This window comes from Mauremys reevesii, linkage group 1, assembly GCF_016161935.1.
Source record: "Mauremys reevesii isolate NIE-2019 linkage group 1, ASM1616193v1, whole genome shotgun sequence".
NCBI classification, from domain to species: domain Eukaryota; kingdom Metazoa; phylum Chordata; order Testudines; family Geoemydidae; genus Mauremys; species Mauremys reevesii.
The window spans coordinates 161,367,525-161,381,126 of record NC_052623.1 but is presented as its reverse complement, the minus strand read 5'-3'; the positions used below and the strand labels follow the sequence as shown (position 1 = coordinate 161,381,126).

Below are 13,602 nucleotides of genomic sequence, written 5' to 3'. Positions count from 1 at the left end.
GGCCACGTGCCCCACCCCCACTTCTTTCCAACTCCCAAAAGCCCTGCCCTGTGATGATCATCTCTTCCTCCCACAGCTCAATCAAGTATGCTCCAGAGGCCATGAATGCTATTCCATTAGCGTCGGATGCCAGGGAGGAGTGTGGCACCCTCTCATTGCTACCAACTCTTGTTGACGTGGGAGTGCAGGACCAGAATTAGGTTGTGGTCTTGGGGTGCTGCTGCTAGACCATCAGACTGACCCTCTCTTAGCTTATTTTCAATGTTCTGTGGAATTCTGATAACAACTTTTTCTGTGACAGAAGAAACTAACACACACATTTAGTTGGAAAGGAGAATTTAAAGCTACCTGGCACCTTTTGCAGCTATACTTGTGAGGCTCAGAATCTCCACTTTCATCAGAGTTGTCATCGTTTTCCTCTGATGAGATTCCAATTTTACCAATGAACTCTTCCCTCTGGTGGTCATCCATTAGTGCAATGTCCTATACAGGGTGGGGAAGGAGATTCCATCTTAATCAGATCTAATGTCAAAAGTTAATACAGCCCCAACCCTTCTGCCACACCGATTAACTATATAAACAGCAACAATAATGTGATTCAAGGCATTCTCCCATATAATGAAATCCCCGCAAAAGTTCCCCAGTTTGTAGACAGACACAATTTTGTTATTTTTAAAATGCCAGATATATGCATATTTTATGAATATTAGTATAAATAGGGACTAAACCGCAGCAGTGTTAAATCCATAGCACCATTTTAAATGGCACCATTGAAGAGTGTAACACCTTTCAGTTTGTGTTAAAGAAATTGCACCATTTCACGAAACCACTTGACTCTTAACTGCATTAAAAGGGTTCTCCAGGCAAGATGTTTCCCCGTGAGGATCATGTAATACCTCAGTGATTCTGAAAGAGTTTCAGAGTATGGAACACGTTATAGCAGGGAGCCTATTTCAGGCATGCCTCCCCTCCCATTCATAATTGCTTAACAGCCCTGTAGCAACTATAGCAATTGCTTATATGGAAAAGTAACATCAAGAAAAGATTCAGTATATAGCTGCCTTTGAATGCAGTTTAGCAGCTAGCAACCAGGAGGAGGAGCAGCAGCACCATGTCTGCAGACCACCAGCCTGTGCTCCGTGGATCAGTGTGACAACTGCTATAATAATCAACAATACTTCTACCCAACACTCGCATAGCACCTTCCACCCACAGCTCTAAAAGGGATCATACCAACACTAGTTAATTGAGCCTCCACACCCTCCAAAGGAAGTAAGTGTTCTCTTTGCTTTAGGTGGGTGAACTGAAGCACTGTGGTTAAGTGGCATGCCCAAGGGCAGGCCGAGTGTCAGGGGCCAATCTCGGGACCTGAACTACGCTGTCCTCCTGACTTCCAGTTGCTTGCCATAACCATTAGACCACACTTCCTCTATGTAACCTATCTATTAATGTTTAAAGTGATGGTTCCCTCAACTCTCCTACTTCATAGTTTTTTCTCATACTTAACCACCCACAGTGTTGAAGATAAGCTGCAAAGGTTTTACCTTAAAAAATCCAAAACTCTTGTTTCTGAGATTCCAAACACCAAATTCTGGCTTGAATCGAGAAACAGGTATAACAGACCCTTATAGAGATGTACGTGGAGGGTAAGGAGATGTAGGTGATCCCTCTTACGTGGCCAGCACGATCACACCACCTTAGTATTCTCTAACAGCTTTCCAATAAAAAATTCAAGTTATCAGAATATTAACAGAATACCTTAAAATGGACGTGAATATGATCTCTAAGAACATCCACTCTGAAAAATTTACGTCCACAGATTTCACAGGTGTATTTCTTGTCTCCGTGTGTCAGGAGGTGTTTGTTCATATTGCTTCTGCATGAAAATACCTAAGGTAGAAGAACACTGAAGAATGTCATTCCTCAAGAGGCATCTGAGCTACTCCTCTTCATAACTTAATTTGCAATTAGGTTTAGGAGGTATTTAAATACTGCTCTACTAGTTCCTGGGCAGGGCAACCTATTTGTTTGTGTTTCAGAGAAGTAAGAGCTCCCATCATCCACTCCACACCAGGCTACACAAGCTGTTAACATAGTGACTTATGCATCAATAATCACTCAAAGGATTAGCAGAGATCAGTTATGTAACAGAGGTGGACATATACAATATAGGTGGAGTAGAATTACAATTAATACATTTGGAGATATTTGGGGATGGTCTCTTGAAACAGGATTGCCTAAGAAGGGTGGCCCCTTCTATATATGCTACACTGCAGTGACACTTAGCTATTCCCAAGTAAAAAAGCCCATCATTTACTCAGAAATAAGGTTGCTTGAGTGCAAATTCCACCACCACAAATCACTAAACATCTCGGAAACAGTAGTTAAGCCCACATTCACATCCATGCCATTCACATTCACACTAATCTTGGATTGCATATTTTACCACCCAACACTGCCCAATTGCACTCGTAGCCTCCATCACTACGCAACACACTCACTTTCAGTTCTAATGCAGAATTGCTCACAAAGCTCACATCCAGCTCCTCTCACTCCAACACAAACCCTTCACTCCAACCTAAGCCAAATAAAGAGACTGTATTAATAGACAAACCTGGAGTGTTAACAGTTTATAACTGGCCCTTGGAAAATATGAGGTTGGACTAGGGTTTTGTTTAATGCTGCTTTAAGTGAAAAGCTCCTCAGAATGCTGGCTACAGAGTTTTTCTTGGTGCGTCTGTAGTGAGGACTGGAGGATTGCTGGCGCTTGAATGCAAAGCTCTGCCTGACACAAACTGGCAAAAAAAAGCCTACCTTCCCACACACAGGGCATCCCGAGGGTTCCTTCTTGTAGCGCACCATGTTCTCCGTGCTGTGCTCAAAGTCTTCTCTTTTCACACGCCTCACCCCTTAACGTCACAGTCCCCACCAAAAGAAAAATAAAAAAAAATAAACCACATTTTCCACTCCTGTATGCCTTTTCAGCTGAATACACACCGTTCCTGTAAAGCTCAGTGAGATAGGGAAGTAGCACTCTATGTATAATTTTGTCTCTGAATGAACGAACCAATGCTTAGTTACAGTGGTGAAAGGGATCTTAGAAATATAAGAGAGGCGTGTTGAAGATATATTTTTGTTTTCCTATTGGTTACTTGTACCAATCTTACAGTGCGAGAAAAGATACTTCTATTGTAAGCAAATCACTTTCATTATTTGTTTCAGAAAAGTCTACCCGGTGTGAGGTGCTTTATCTAGGGTGGTGAGAAGTTTAACCTAGAAACTCTTCCAACCAGTCAGTCAGCGGGTGCTGTAGATGCACAGCCGCTCAACCCCAGGCACTTCATGCTTAACAAAGACACCTATTACCACCCCCGCTGATTTCGAGGGGAGAAGGGCCCCTGCTTCTATTCCCAGGGAGAGAAGGGGGCCCCAGGTCACTGGCCCAACCTCTGTGACAGGTGAGGGGAGACCCACTGCCCCCAACACCACTCAAAGTGGGGGATGGGGCTGTGGTATGAGGGGCAGGACAAAAGGAGGGGCCTCTCGTCATGTGCCTAGGGCCCAGATTTTTTAATCTGGCCCTACTTCTAAATTACTTTCAATCTTATCCCTAAAAACTACTAGTGACAGTTTAAAACAAATACCCAGATTTCATTGTATGTTCTCATTTTTAAACTCTTCTTTGTGGCTGTCATTTCCTTCAGAGGCTATGGCTTAATTATCAAAGGTGCTGAGCACCTGGAACACCCACGGACTTCAATGAGATTTGTGAGTGCTCAGCTCTTCTGGTCTGGTTTCATAAGTGCTCTAAATGTTTTAAGGCAACATATTGTGCCGCATTCAATTTATTTGTTAAACTGATAGTCACAATCCCATATCATTCTCTGGGATGGATCTGTGCTTACTCACTGCCGTCCAATTCCCAATGAAAGACAGCAACTCTGCCAACACGCTTTTCAGTTACCACAGAAATTTCAGAAGACTTGGATTTTTAACATCACAAGAGATCACTTTGATCATCTAGTCTGACCTCCTATTCAACACAAACCACACAATTTTCACCAGGCAGTTAATGCATGTAGCCCAACAACTGGTGATTGAACTACAGCATATAGTCTAGAAAGACACCCAATCTTCATTTAAACACTCCAAATGATGGAGCATCTACCACTTCCCTCAGTAATCAGTTGCAATGGTTCATTATCCTTATTGTTAAAAATCTGCTAACCCCTCCCCTGCCCCCAGGACAAGCTACACCAGATCAGCTAATTAGTTTTGAAATGATAGCCAGCATCAAGTGAAAACTGATGCAGAATGATTTACGTAATTTCCCCAAGCCAACTGACACTTCAAAAGCGACAGTCAGGTTCATGCCAAGTGTACTTACCTTCCAAGTGTCTCCTTTGATGATCCAACATGACGTCCTTCCGGTAGAACATCTTATTGCAGATTTCACATGCAAATTTCTTATCTCCGTGTTTCTTTTTGTGTTTTGAGAGGTTACTATTCGTGGAAAAGAACCTGAAACACATCTCACACTGGAATGTCTTGTCATCTGTAGGTAATGGAAAGAAAGCAATTATTTTAAGATAAAAATGTTTTTTGTTTTTTTTTAACTATAAGAAATTTATTCTATAGTTAGATCTAGCATTACAAAGCACCACACATGAATCTGGGGAAAGCAGAACATGACAGTTTTTTGTTCTTATTTATCAATTTGTCTTCTGACAAAAAATCAAATCAATCAATCTAGAGTCTCGACAGGTTAAGATCTGCTCCTCAAAACCAATCACAGCAACTCTACTAGAGATTCCACCCTCGCTCTCTCAGGTTTGTCTTGCTCTATGAAAGTCTAGAAGTCACCAAAACACACCAAAATTGCTTCTGAAGTTAATTCAGCAATGGTAAATATTAAAGATGTTAACAGGTACATTGATTCTAGCACAATAAGTTCCTCATATAGGCCCCTGACCCTGCAGTCTGGTATATTCTCATTAATTCTGTCCAAACTGGGTTCAGTCACAGGTTTTCCAAATACGATGTCCTGTTTGGAGCGGGACTGTCTGAGGAACACAGTAGCATAGGAATTGCTGTCCCAGCTTCAAACAAAGGCACACCTAGTCCGCACCTGACTTCCAAGAACAGACAGTACCAGGTGCTTCAGAGGACGGTGTAAAACCCCCATAATGGACAGTTATACAACAACAGGCCTACTGGGGAAGTTTCTTCCTAACTCAGAGGCTGTTCAGAAGTCTGAGGGTTGTTGCATGGTCCTGCAGATGCCACAGGGATAACACAGAAGAAAGAAGTATTAGGCCAGTTAACAATAGGTCCAAAATGTTTTTAATTTTGGAAAGAATCAACTCTGTGAGAGAGAGAGCTGCCACTGATGAAGGCAGATTACTGGGAGGTCTTGGCACCATCTGTCCTTTTATACAAGCATTGCCCCTTGGAAGAAAAGTCTTAAGTAAGGTTACTTCCAGTTTTGCTTGGAGGAACAATGACCCAGAGGATTCCAGGCTGATGGATATATTGTGTCCAAGGAGTGACTAAGGGCTCTAGGGAGGAGATGCAGAGGAAAGGATACGTTCTACTGATATCACAGAGGAAGAAACAACAGGATCTAGTGGGAGACTGGATTTACTGGGAGAAGGAATGAGAAAGCAGGTGAAGAGTGCAAGGCTGGGAAACTGGAGGCTGCAAGTCTGGAGCCTTCAACAGTGACAAAGATAAGAGGAAGCAGAGATGGACTGAGAGGAAAGGTGAGAAGTTTAGTTTTAGAAAAAGCAAGCTGGAGAAAGTGGTAGGATATCTGGGAGGAGATATCCGAGACACAGCGGGGGATGTGAGATTCGAGAGAGGGAAAGAGATAAAATACAACGCATAGGTGAAATTGCTGCTGTACAGATTGCCTGAAATAGTTTTCCATGATGCGGTAACAGGTGTTTGTTTTTACAGTGCTACTGTAGTGTGAGGAAGGTGAAGCCTGAAATGACTACTCTTCCCTCCTGGTTGCTATAGAGATGAATTATGGTGTAGCAGACTTCACTTGGGGGGTCCATAGGCATGGCTCAATAGTCCCCAAAATCATGGGATGGCCTTGTCAGGCAATCTGAGGGCCTGGCAGCTGAGTTACAGCTATCTTCCTCCGGTGTTCCCTGGGTTCTCCCGGCTGGACAAAGGGTGGGGAGGGAAGGGTACAGGGACCTGGGCTCTCCCTCTCCACTGGGTCCCAGCCCAAGGGGGAAAAGAGTGAGGAGTGTCTCAGCCCCCCTCTTGCTGATACACCAGACCAGCCACCATTGGACTACTTCCTATCTTCTCTATTCTTTATTCAGTGTGGGCAGGGTCACAGCACTCTGCTTCCCTCCCCGGGGGAGGGTTGCTCAGACACACTGAACAATTCAGATAGTCATTCAGGGCTTCCCAGCGATTCCCCCTGTCAGAGAGAAGGGGAGAGAAAAAGGGGTCGAGCCTCTGGCTACTAGGTCAGGTCTTACCCACAGTCCAGGCCCTTCCCCTGTGGATTCCTGTCCCAGAAGCTAGCAATTGGCTTCGTTCTTGCAGAGTTTTTTCTTCACTCTCCTGCCTGCTTGAGTGCCAGAGTCCCCTTTTAAACCAGTCCTACATCTGGAGTAAGTTCGACAGTGGCTGAGGGGCAGGGCCTCTTGGCCCAGTACTGCTCCATCGCTCATTTATTCTTAGTGAGGGGTCTGTAAACGCCATCACATATGGGAAATTAATAAAGCTGATTCAAGATTAGATAACGTTGGTGAGCAGTTATCACCTGTTCTGCAGTTGTGGAATTCCAATGCACTTTCTATCCGAAAGGCCTTTTCACAGGTAGTACACTTGTACCTGTAGTCACTGTCGACCTGAGGATTGTAAACAGTAAACATTTAAAAGAGGGAGAAGAAACACAAACCATACACAATGGAAAGAGAGCTTGCAAAAAATTCTAGGCTGCTTTTTTATTGTGACAAACATTTCATTTTCTTCAACAGAAATTTTTTTCTTCAAAACATTTGAGTACATTTCAGTGCAGAATTCTGACATTTTAAATTTCAGAGCATGACTCCTAATTCTAAACTTGCTGCAAAAAATATGGTGCTGTACTTACTGGTCTATAAAAGACGTATATATACACGTGTAGGTGAGAGAGAGTGTCTCTTTTTGGCTACTCTAAGCCCTGCAATGAAGAATTTGATTTAGGAAAAACAAGATGTTTTCTGACTCATAGTCAGGCTCCACAATATTCTTGGCATCAGATGACAGTAATCTGAGAGTTTAGGGCCTGATCCAAAACTGACTAAAGTTAATGGAAAGACTCTCATTGCCATTAATGGGTTTTACTAGCATTATGATTTGTACTGCAATAGCATTCAGAGGCCTCAATCAAAGATCAGAGCCCCACTGTAAGTAACACTGTACGTGTACACACACACACACACACACACACACACACACGACGGTCTCTGCTCTAGGGAGCTCACAGTCTAAACATACAACAAGAGACAACAGGTAGCAATAACCAGAGAGGACAATCAAACAAGACAACAGTGAAACAATCCTACTTAGTATAGTGAACAGCAGTCGGAGCACACCTTTAGATCCTGCCCCAAGTCTCCAGCTAGCTCTGATTCAGTGACACTCCCCCTGGAGGTAAGAAATGCATGAGCACTTTTCCATAGGCCAGTGTTTCCCAAACTTGGGACACCGTTTGTGTAGGGAAAGCCCCTGGTGGGCCAGGCCAGTTTGTTTACCTGCCCCGTCTGCAGGTCCGGCCGATCGCAGCTCCCACTGGCCGCGGTTCACTGCTCCGGGCCAATGGGGGCTGCGGGAAGCAGTGCAGGCCGAGGGACTTACTGGCTGCCGCTTCCAGCAGCCCCCATTGGCCTGGGACGGTGAACCGCAGCCAGTGGGAGCCGCGATCGGCCGAACCTGTAGACGTGGCAGGTAAACAAACCGGCCCGGCCTGCCAGGGGCTTTCCCTGCACAAGCGGCAGAACAAGTCTGGGAACCACTGTCCTAGGCAATTCATACCAGGGATCCATTCACACAGGACTGACTCACACGCCCCAATCGTCAGCACTGAACTCTCAGCACATTTTCATCTCTCCTCATGAAGAACCACCTGGTTATTTCTACTCACCTCATTCCTGCTGTGTTTATATGAAACATGCTGCTTCAAGCTCTCTTTACGGCTGAACAGCTTTGCACATTCCTCACATTTAAACAGTTTGTCACCTGAGGGATCCATCAAGACAAAACAAGGAGTGAGCAACTGATGTAACCAACTGGGAACTCCACATGTGATAGCTAAACAATTCTGTAGGTTGCTCCAAACAAACAGGCTAGCTGAAATGTGAGCAGCTTCAATCATTAAAAGGATTAATTCACTGATGTTTGAAGTCAGAAGGGACCATTGTGATCACCTAGTCTGACCTCCTGTATAGCACAGGACATAGAACTTCCCCAACGTAATTCCTGCGTTTAGTTCTACAGGCCCAATAACCCCTGCTTGAACTAGAACATGTATTTTAGAGAGACAACTAATCTTGATTTAAAGACTCAGAGTGACGGAGAACACACTACACCGTCTCGCTGTTGAAAGTCTGGACCTTATTTCCAGTCTCAATTTATCTAGCTTCAACTTCCAGCCATTGGATCTTATCATGCTTTTGTCCGTTTGATTAAGGAGCCCTCTAGTAATTAATGATGGAACCTGTGAAAAACATCTGCATCTCGAATACCTCTACTGAACCCCTGAACTGACTGGAGAGAACCACAGCATGGTAGGGAGCTGAAGCAAACCCACCATGAGACCGGATGTGCCTGCTGAGGTTGCTGCTGTTCTGGAAGATCTTACTGCAGATGTTGCACTGATATACCCGTTTGTGTTCCCCAAGTTGCTTTATCAGCTTTCGACGTATTCCATGTCTACTGGAGAGAATTAAACTTCTTTTGAGGGACATGGTGTTTTGGTGATGAGCAAACCTACTGGATTAGAGAAAGAAAGGCCGTGAGTGAAGAACAGCATTCCATAGTTAAAAAAAAAAAAAAAGTTAAGAGTTCCACCCGCTGACAAAGGCTAGGAGGGCTACCTCAGCCTTTAGGGGGAAGTCAGCCTCTCGTTCAGACAACGGTGACTCCTCCTGGCTATATATGAAGAGTAGCTGATCTGTCGGAAGAGAATTTGCTCCGGTCTCTCTCAGGCAGAAAAACAGTGGCCACCACAGTCAAAGACTGTATGTTCAGGGCTCTTACAGGAACGGCTCTTCTCACTCCAAAAGGTATCTCAATGTCATTTTTCACTTAAAAACTTTATAGTCTTCATGCAAGAACCATACAAAATGAGCACGTGTGGAACCATCAGGCAGCACTGTTTCTGTTTCACTGCCTAAATGCCATTCTGCACATGTTTTTGAATGTGTACTTTCTTATTGCCATCTACTTGCTGTGGACTTCAATTTATCTATAGCACTATGAACTAGAACCTTAAAACACCAGTGGCTCGATCACCTCCAAGTCTCTGAAGAAGCTAGCTTCACTGGAACAAGTTTTGAAATATGTAATTAAATGAACAACAAAGGCCACTGTGAGGTTCTGTAAATTTCACAGACATTTTTCCCCTTTGCTCAAGGTTTATTACAAACTCTGAAATGTCATTTGCAGTGATGCAAGAGACGCGATTCACAAGTTACAAATATCAGTGAGAGACAAAATCTCTCCCAGGCATGTTATTTAAACATCCATATCTTTAGCTTCTTTAGCACCAACATTCAGTGGGAGTAACATTTAACTTTGCAGCCTCTTATGGGTTTCAAATATCCCATTGTACAAAACTGTAGCAAGACAGAGAAATAATCCTATTGCACTGCACTCTAAGGGTGAAAATCATGTCACCAATCTCCCATCACCCACGGCTACAACCCAGCATCAGCTTACAGTGCATTGGGCCTGCATGAATCCCCCTTTGTGGCATACAAGGGTGGAGAGACTCCTTGACCAGCTGTTCCACTGGCAGCATGCAAGCGTGCGCATGCACATGCAAGACAGAAGGCTTTGAATGGATGTGGCTATGTGTCCAAGTTCTCATCAGAGTCATTATAGTCTGAAGAAGTCTGTCTAAGTGTATATGGCTCTCATCAATTGCTCCAAATGAGCCCTTCCCTCCATGCTAACAGGGAGAAACAACAATGATGCTTTACAGATGTTAAGAGAGAAGGTTCTATCCCGTTATGAAGGATTGCATCCCGCTCTGACTTACTTTGTTACTGAACTGATGTTGTTTGTGGTGCTTGGCAGCTTTCCTAAAACCAGTTCCATAATCCTTTCTTCCGCTGCAGAGGGAAGGGCTGCCTCATCAGGTGGGATCTCTGTTATAATTTCAGCTACTCGATCCACTGTGAATACATTATTATAAAAACACTATATTTACATGAAGAGTTTTAAACACACACACAGAGGAATAAAACTCAGAATATTTCTGAGGCAGACGTTAACCATTATATTTACTTTGACACACTCTTGATCCAGAAATAAACTGAAATGGAGCTTCAACTCTTGGCATCTGATTGAGTTAAAAATAGATAGGACAGTCAAAAATGAAGATTCAAATTCAAGTCCATAATGAGAACCCAACTCAACAGCCACCTCCAAGACAAACAAAACCATCTGATTATGTGAGGAGGGCAGGACTCTTGGAATTTATTCTCAGAAGGAAAAGAAAACATTTATCTTTCTCCACAGGACCCTTCTTTACATAAGAGAGACCAAGGTCTCCAGACAGATCTATCTACAACAGAGGTGGGCAAACTATCCCATCTGGGTCCATGGGACCATCCTGCCAGGCCCTTGAGCCCCCAGCCCCTCCCCTGCTCCTTCTGGGCAGCACGGTGGCGTGTCTGCAAGCTCCTGTTGCTCTGAACGGCATGGTAAGGGGGCGGGGAGCGGAGGGGGGTTGGATAAGGGGCAGAGGGCCCCAGGGGAGTGGTCAGGAGACAGGGAGCAGTTGGATGGGGTGGAGGTTCTGGGAGGGGGCGGTCAGGCGAATGGGGGGATTAGATAGGCGTGGGAGTACCGGGGTGGCCTGTCAGGGGGCAGAGATGTGGATAGGGGTCAAGGCAGTCAGAAAGCAGGGGTTGGGGGTGTTGGTTAGGGGCAGAAGGTCCCAGGGGGCAGTCAGGGGTCAGGGAGCAGGGGGGTTGGATAGGTGGTGGGGTCCCGGGGCGGTTAGGGGCGGGGGTCCTGGAAGGGGACAGTCGGGGACAAGGAGCAGGGGGGTTGGGGATTCTGAGGGGGGCAGTCAGGGGGTGAGAAGTGGGAAGGGGCGGGGGTCAGGCTGTTTGGGGAGGCACAGCCTTCCCTACCCGGCCCTCCATACAGTTGCACAACCCTGATGTGGCCCTTGGGACAAAAAGTTTGCCCACCCCAATCTACAATAAGAACAGGAACAAGAGAATTGCCACAGCCTCTAGTCAGCACCAGCAGTATTCAGGATTCAGATCTTTAGCTGGAAGTAGGCAATTACAGAAAAATCTGCCCATAACAAATGTTTCTGCCAACAAACGCAAGTTAGAGGTTGCCTTATTCTCCCAGAAGCACGGGGGTTTATCTCCTTTCCAAATTTTGTTTTTATCCTATTTAATGTAACTGTAGATATTCTTGTTAGCCACATAAATGTCCAATGTATTTTTTTCTCCTGCTGAGCTAATGGCCTCAGACAAACTTTACACCCACAGAATAGTGTACTGCAAAGGACGAGGAGTCAAGTTAATTTTGCAGACTTAGGTTCACAAGCCACTCCCCCAGGGGAGCGTTAAAGCTAGAGCTGTTCACAGTTTGGTGTTCAGGGCATGGACAGCAGGTGCTATGCCCTGTGCGGCACTGGCACATTCAACAGCTTCACTGGTAACAGAGGCGTCGTGTAACAGAGTGCCAGACTGTAGCTGAGGCACAGCCAATGTGTCTGTCACAGGGGCACAGCCTTTTAAGAACAGTGGTTTCAAGACAGGGCACATGCCAATGAAGGGTTGGCTGACCATGCATTATGTGACGCCCTAATGGAGACAATATGAAGGAAGGCTCCTGGCTCAATCTTGGAAAGATGAAGGTCGAGGCAACAACCTGAGGGAAGTCCCTTCATGGGAACAAGGCAGAAGGCCTACGGGACAGCCAGGAGAGGCTAGGCAGAAGGATGTGTCCTTTCCCTTCCCAGCTTGCGGAAAGCAAGTTAGGCCTCCATTACCCAGTATTTTGTGTGTCTTTGAGGCTTTCTGCATCTTCTGCTTTAATAAAACCAGCTCTAAAGAGAGGGACCTGGACCTGAACTTGAAAGTTTGGGCTTTCTTTTGGCTGCCCAGTGGTAAATCTGCCCACCAGATTAAATGCAGCTGCTGCAGTGTTTAGCACTGAGGCATCTAGAAAAGACTGACAATCATTTTCTGCAATGACACTAAGGTTTTCTATGTGAACTAAAAAAATCTCCAGGTTTCCCCATTTAGACACTGAACTTGGCAGACTTCGCTAAGAATAGATCATTAAGGTGGAAGCATGTTTGGCAACTACTTTTATTAAATCTTTCTCATCTCACCTGCTGGGTCTTTATCTTCAGCGACAACAAGAGGTATTTCTGCTTTTGCTGCTTTGGGCTTTCTTCCCCTTCGTGGAGTCCTCCTGGAGTCTACATTGGCACCAGCACCTTCGCCAGTTACAGGCTGATCAGCAATGGGAGCCTCTGCAGGCTTCTCTGGAGCTGCATCATTTTGGCTTGTCTGGGGGACTCCTTTGGCTTGTTCCAGGTGACTCAACAGATGTTCTGCAGGCATGTGGGGGAGGGGGGGGGAAACACAGCCATGAAACATGTAGACGGCTCCAGCACCAAAACTTATAATTAGATCTCCTTTATTTAACTGAATCTTGCCTAGATCAAGTATTTCACTGCAGTTAAAACACCTTTCTAACTAAAAGTATGCTCTCTATTATAAACTAAATTGATCATTGAGATGGATTGAAATTTTAGAGGTTTTAATACTTGTTATTAAATTGCTGAGTGCATGCTCAGGTCCCCCTTGTGAGCCACTCTGCAGAGGATATGAATTGTTACACACCCCAACTACAGAGCTTTGCCTTTTTAGCTCAAATTGCAGCAGTTCATATTTTTTGCTCTGAAGGTTCCTGGTTCAACCCCTGGTGTATCAGCCAAGATGATTACATTATATTTTATTGAACAGATCTGCGGCCCACTGATGTACCTCAATGATTCAACAGCGTGCCTTTTTAAAAATGACTTAGTAGCCTAAGTTTCATTGAAAGTCAATGGGACTGCCACTGCTAAGCCTTTTAGGTGCTCTCAAAAATTATGCCCAATAGCTATAAACACAAAGTATGAAAATGTCAAGTTCCATTAGCTTTTACTTATAGTGGCTTTCAGCTCTAATCGCTTCGTTGATAACAACACTGAGCATAAGCCTGTCACTAATTTTGCACCGTTTTGCGTATACAATTCCCTATCCTTTGACAGTCTTAATATTCATCTACCATATGTTATACAAGTGTTTCTTTCATTCCAGATCCAATAACACAAACATTTTTATCAGA

General features: G+C 44.6%; 1 protein-coding gene across 4 annotated transcripts in view; it reads right to left on the bottom strand.

The window, feature by feature from the left end:
- The window catches only part of PRDM15 (PR/SET domain 15), a 50,806-nt gene that overhangs the window by 12,202 nt on the left and 25,002 nt on the right, over nucleotides 1–13,602 (bottom strand). For all 4 annotated transcript variants that reach the window (XM_039519049.1, XM_039519063.1, XM_039519054.1 and 1 more), the window contains exons 7-15: nucleotides 12,596–12,820; nucleotides 10,271–10,406; nucleotides 8,819–9,000; nucleotides 8,153–8,247; nucleotides 6,788–6,875; nucleotides 4,388–4,555; nucleotides 2,815–2,909; nucleotides 1,759–1,890; nucleotides 349–483 (exon numbers count right to left, since the gene is read on the bottom strand). In XM_039519049.1, coding sequence (XP_039374983.1) covers nucleotides 349–483; nucleotides 1,759–1,890; nucleotides 2,815–2,909; nucleotides 4,388–4,555; nucleotides 6,788–6,875; nucleotides 8,153–8,247; nucleotides 8,819–9,000; nucleotides 10,271–10,406; nucleotides 12,596–12,820 — 1,256 coding nt within the window. The remainder of the gene's footprint in view (nucleotides 1–348; nucleotides 484–1,758; nucleotides 1,891–2,814; nucleotides 2,910–4,387; nucleotides 4,556–6,787; nucleotides 6,876–8,152; nucleotides 8,248–8,818; nucleotides 9,001–10,270; nucleotides 10,407–12,595; nucleotides 12,821–13,602) is intronic.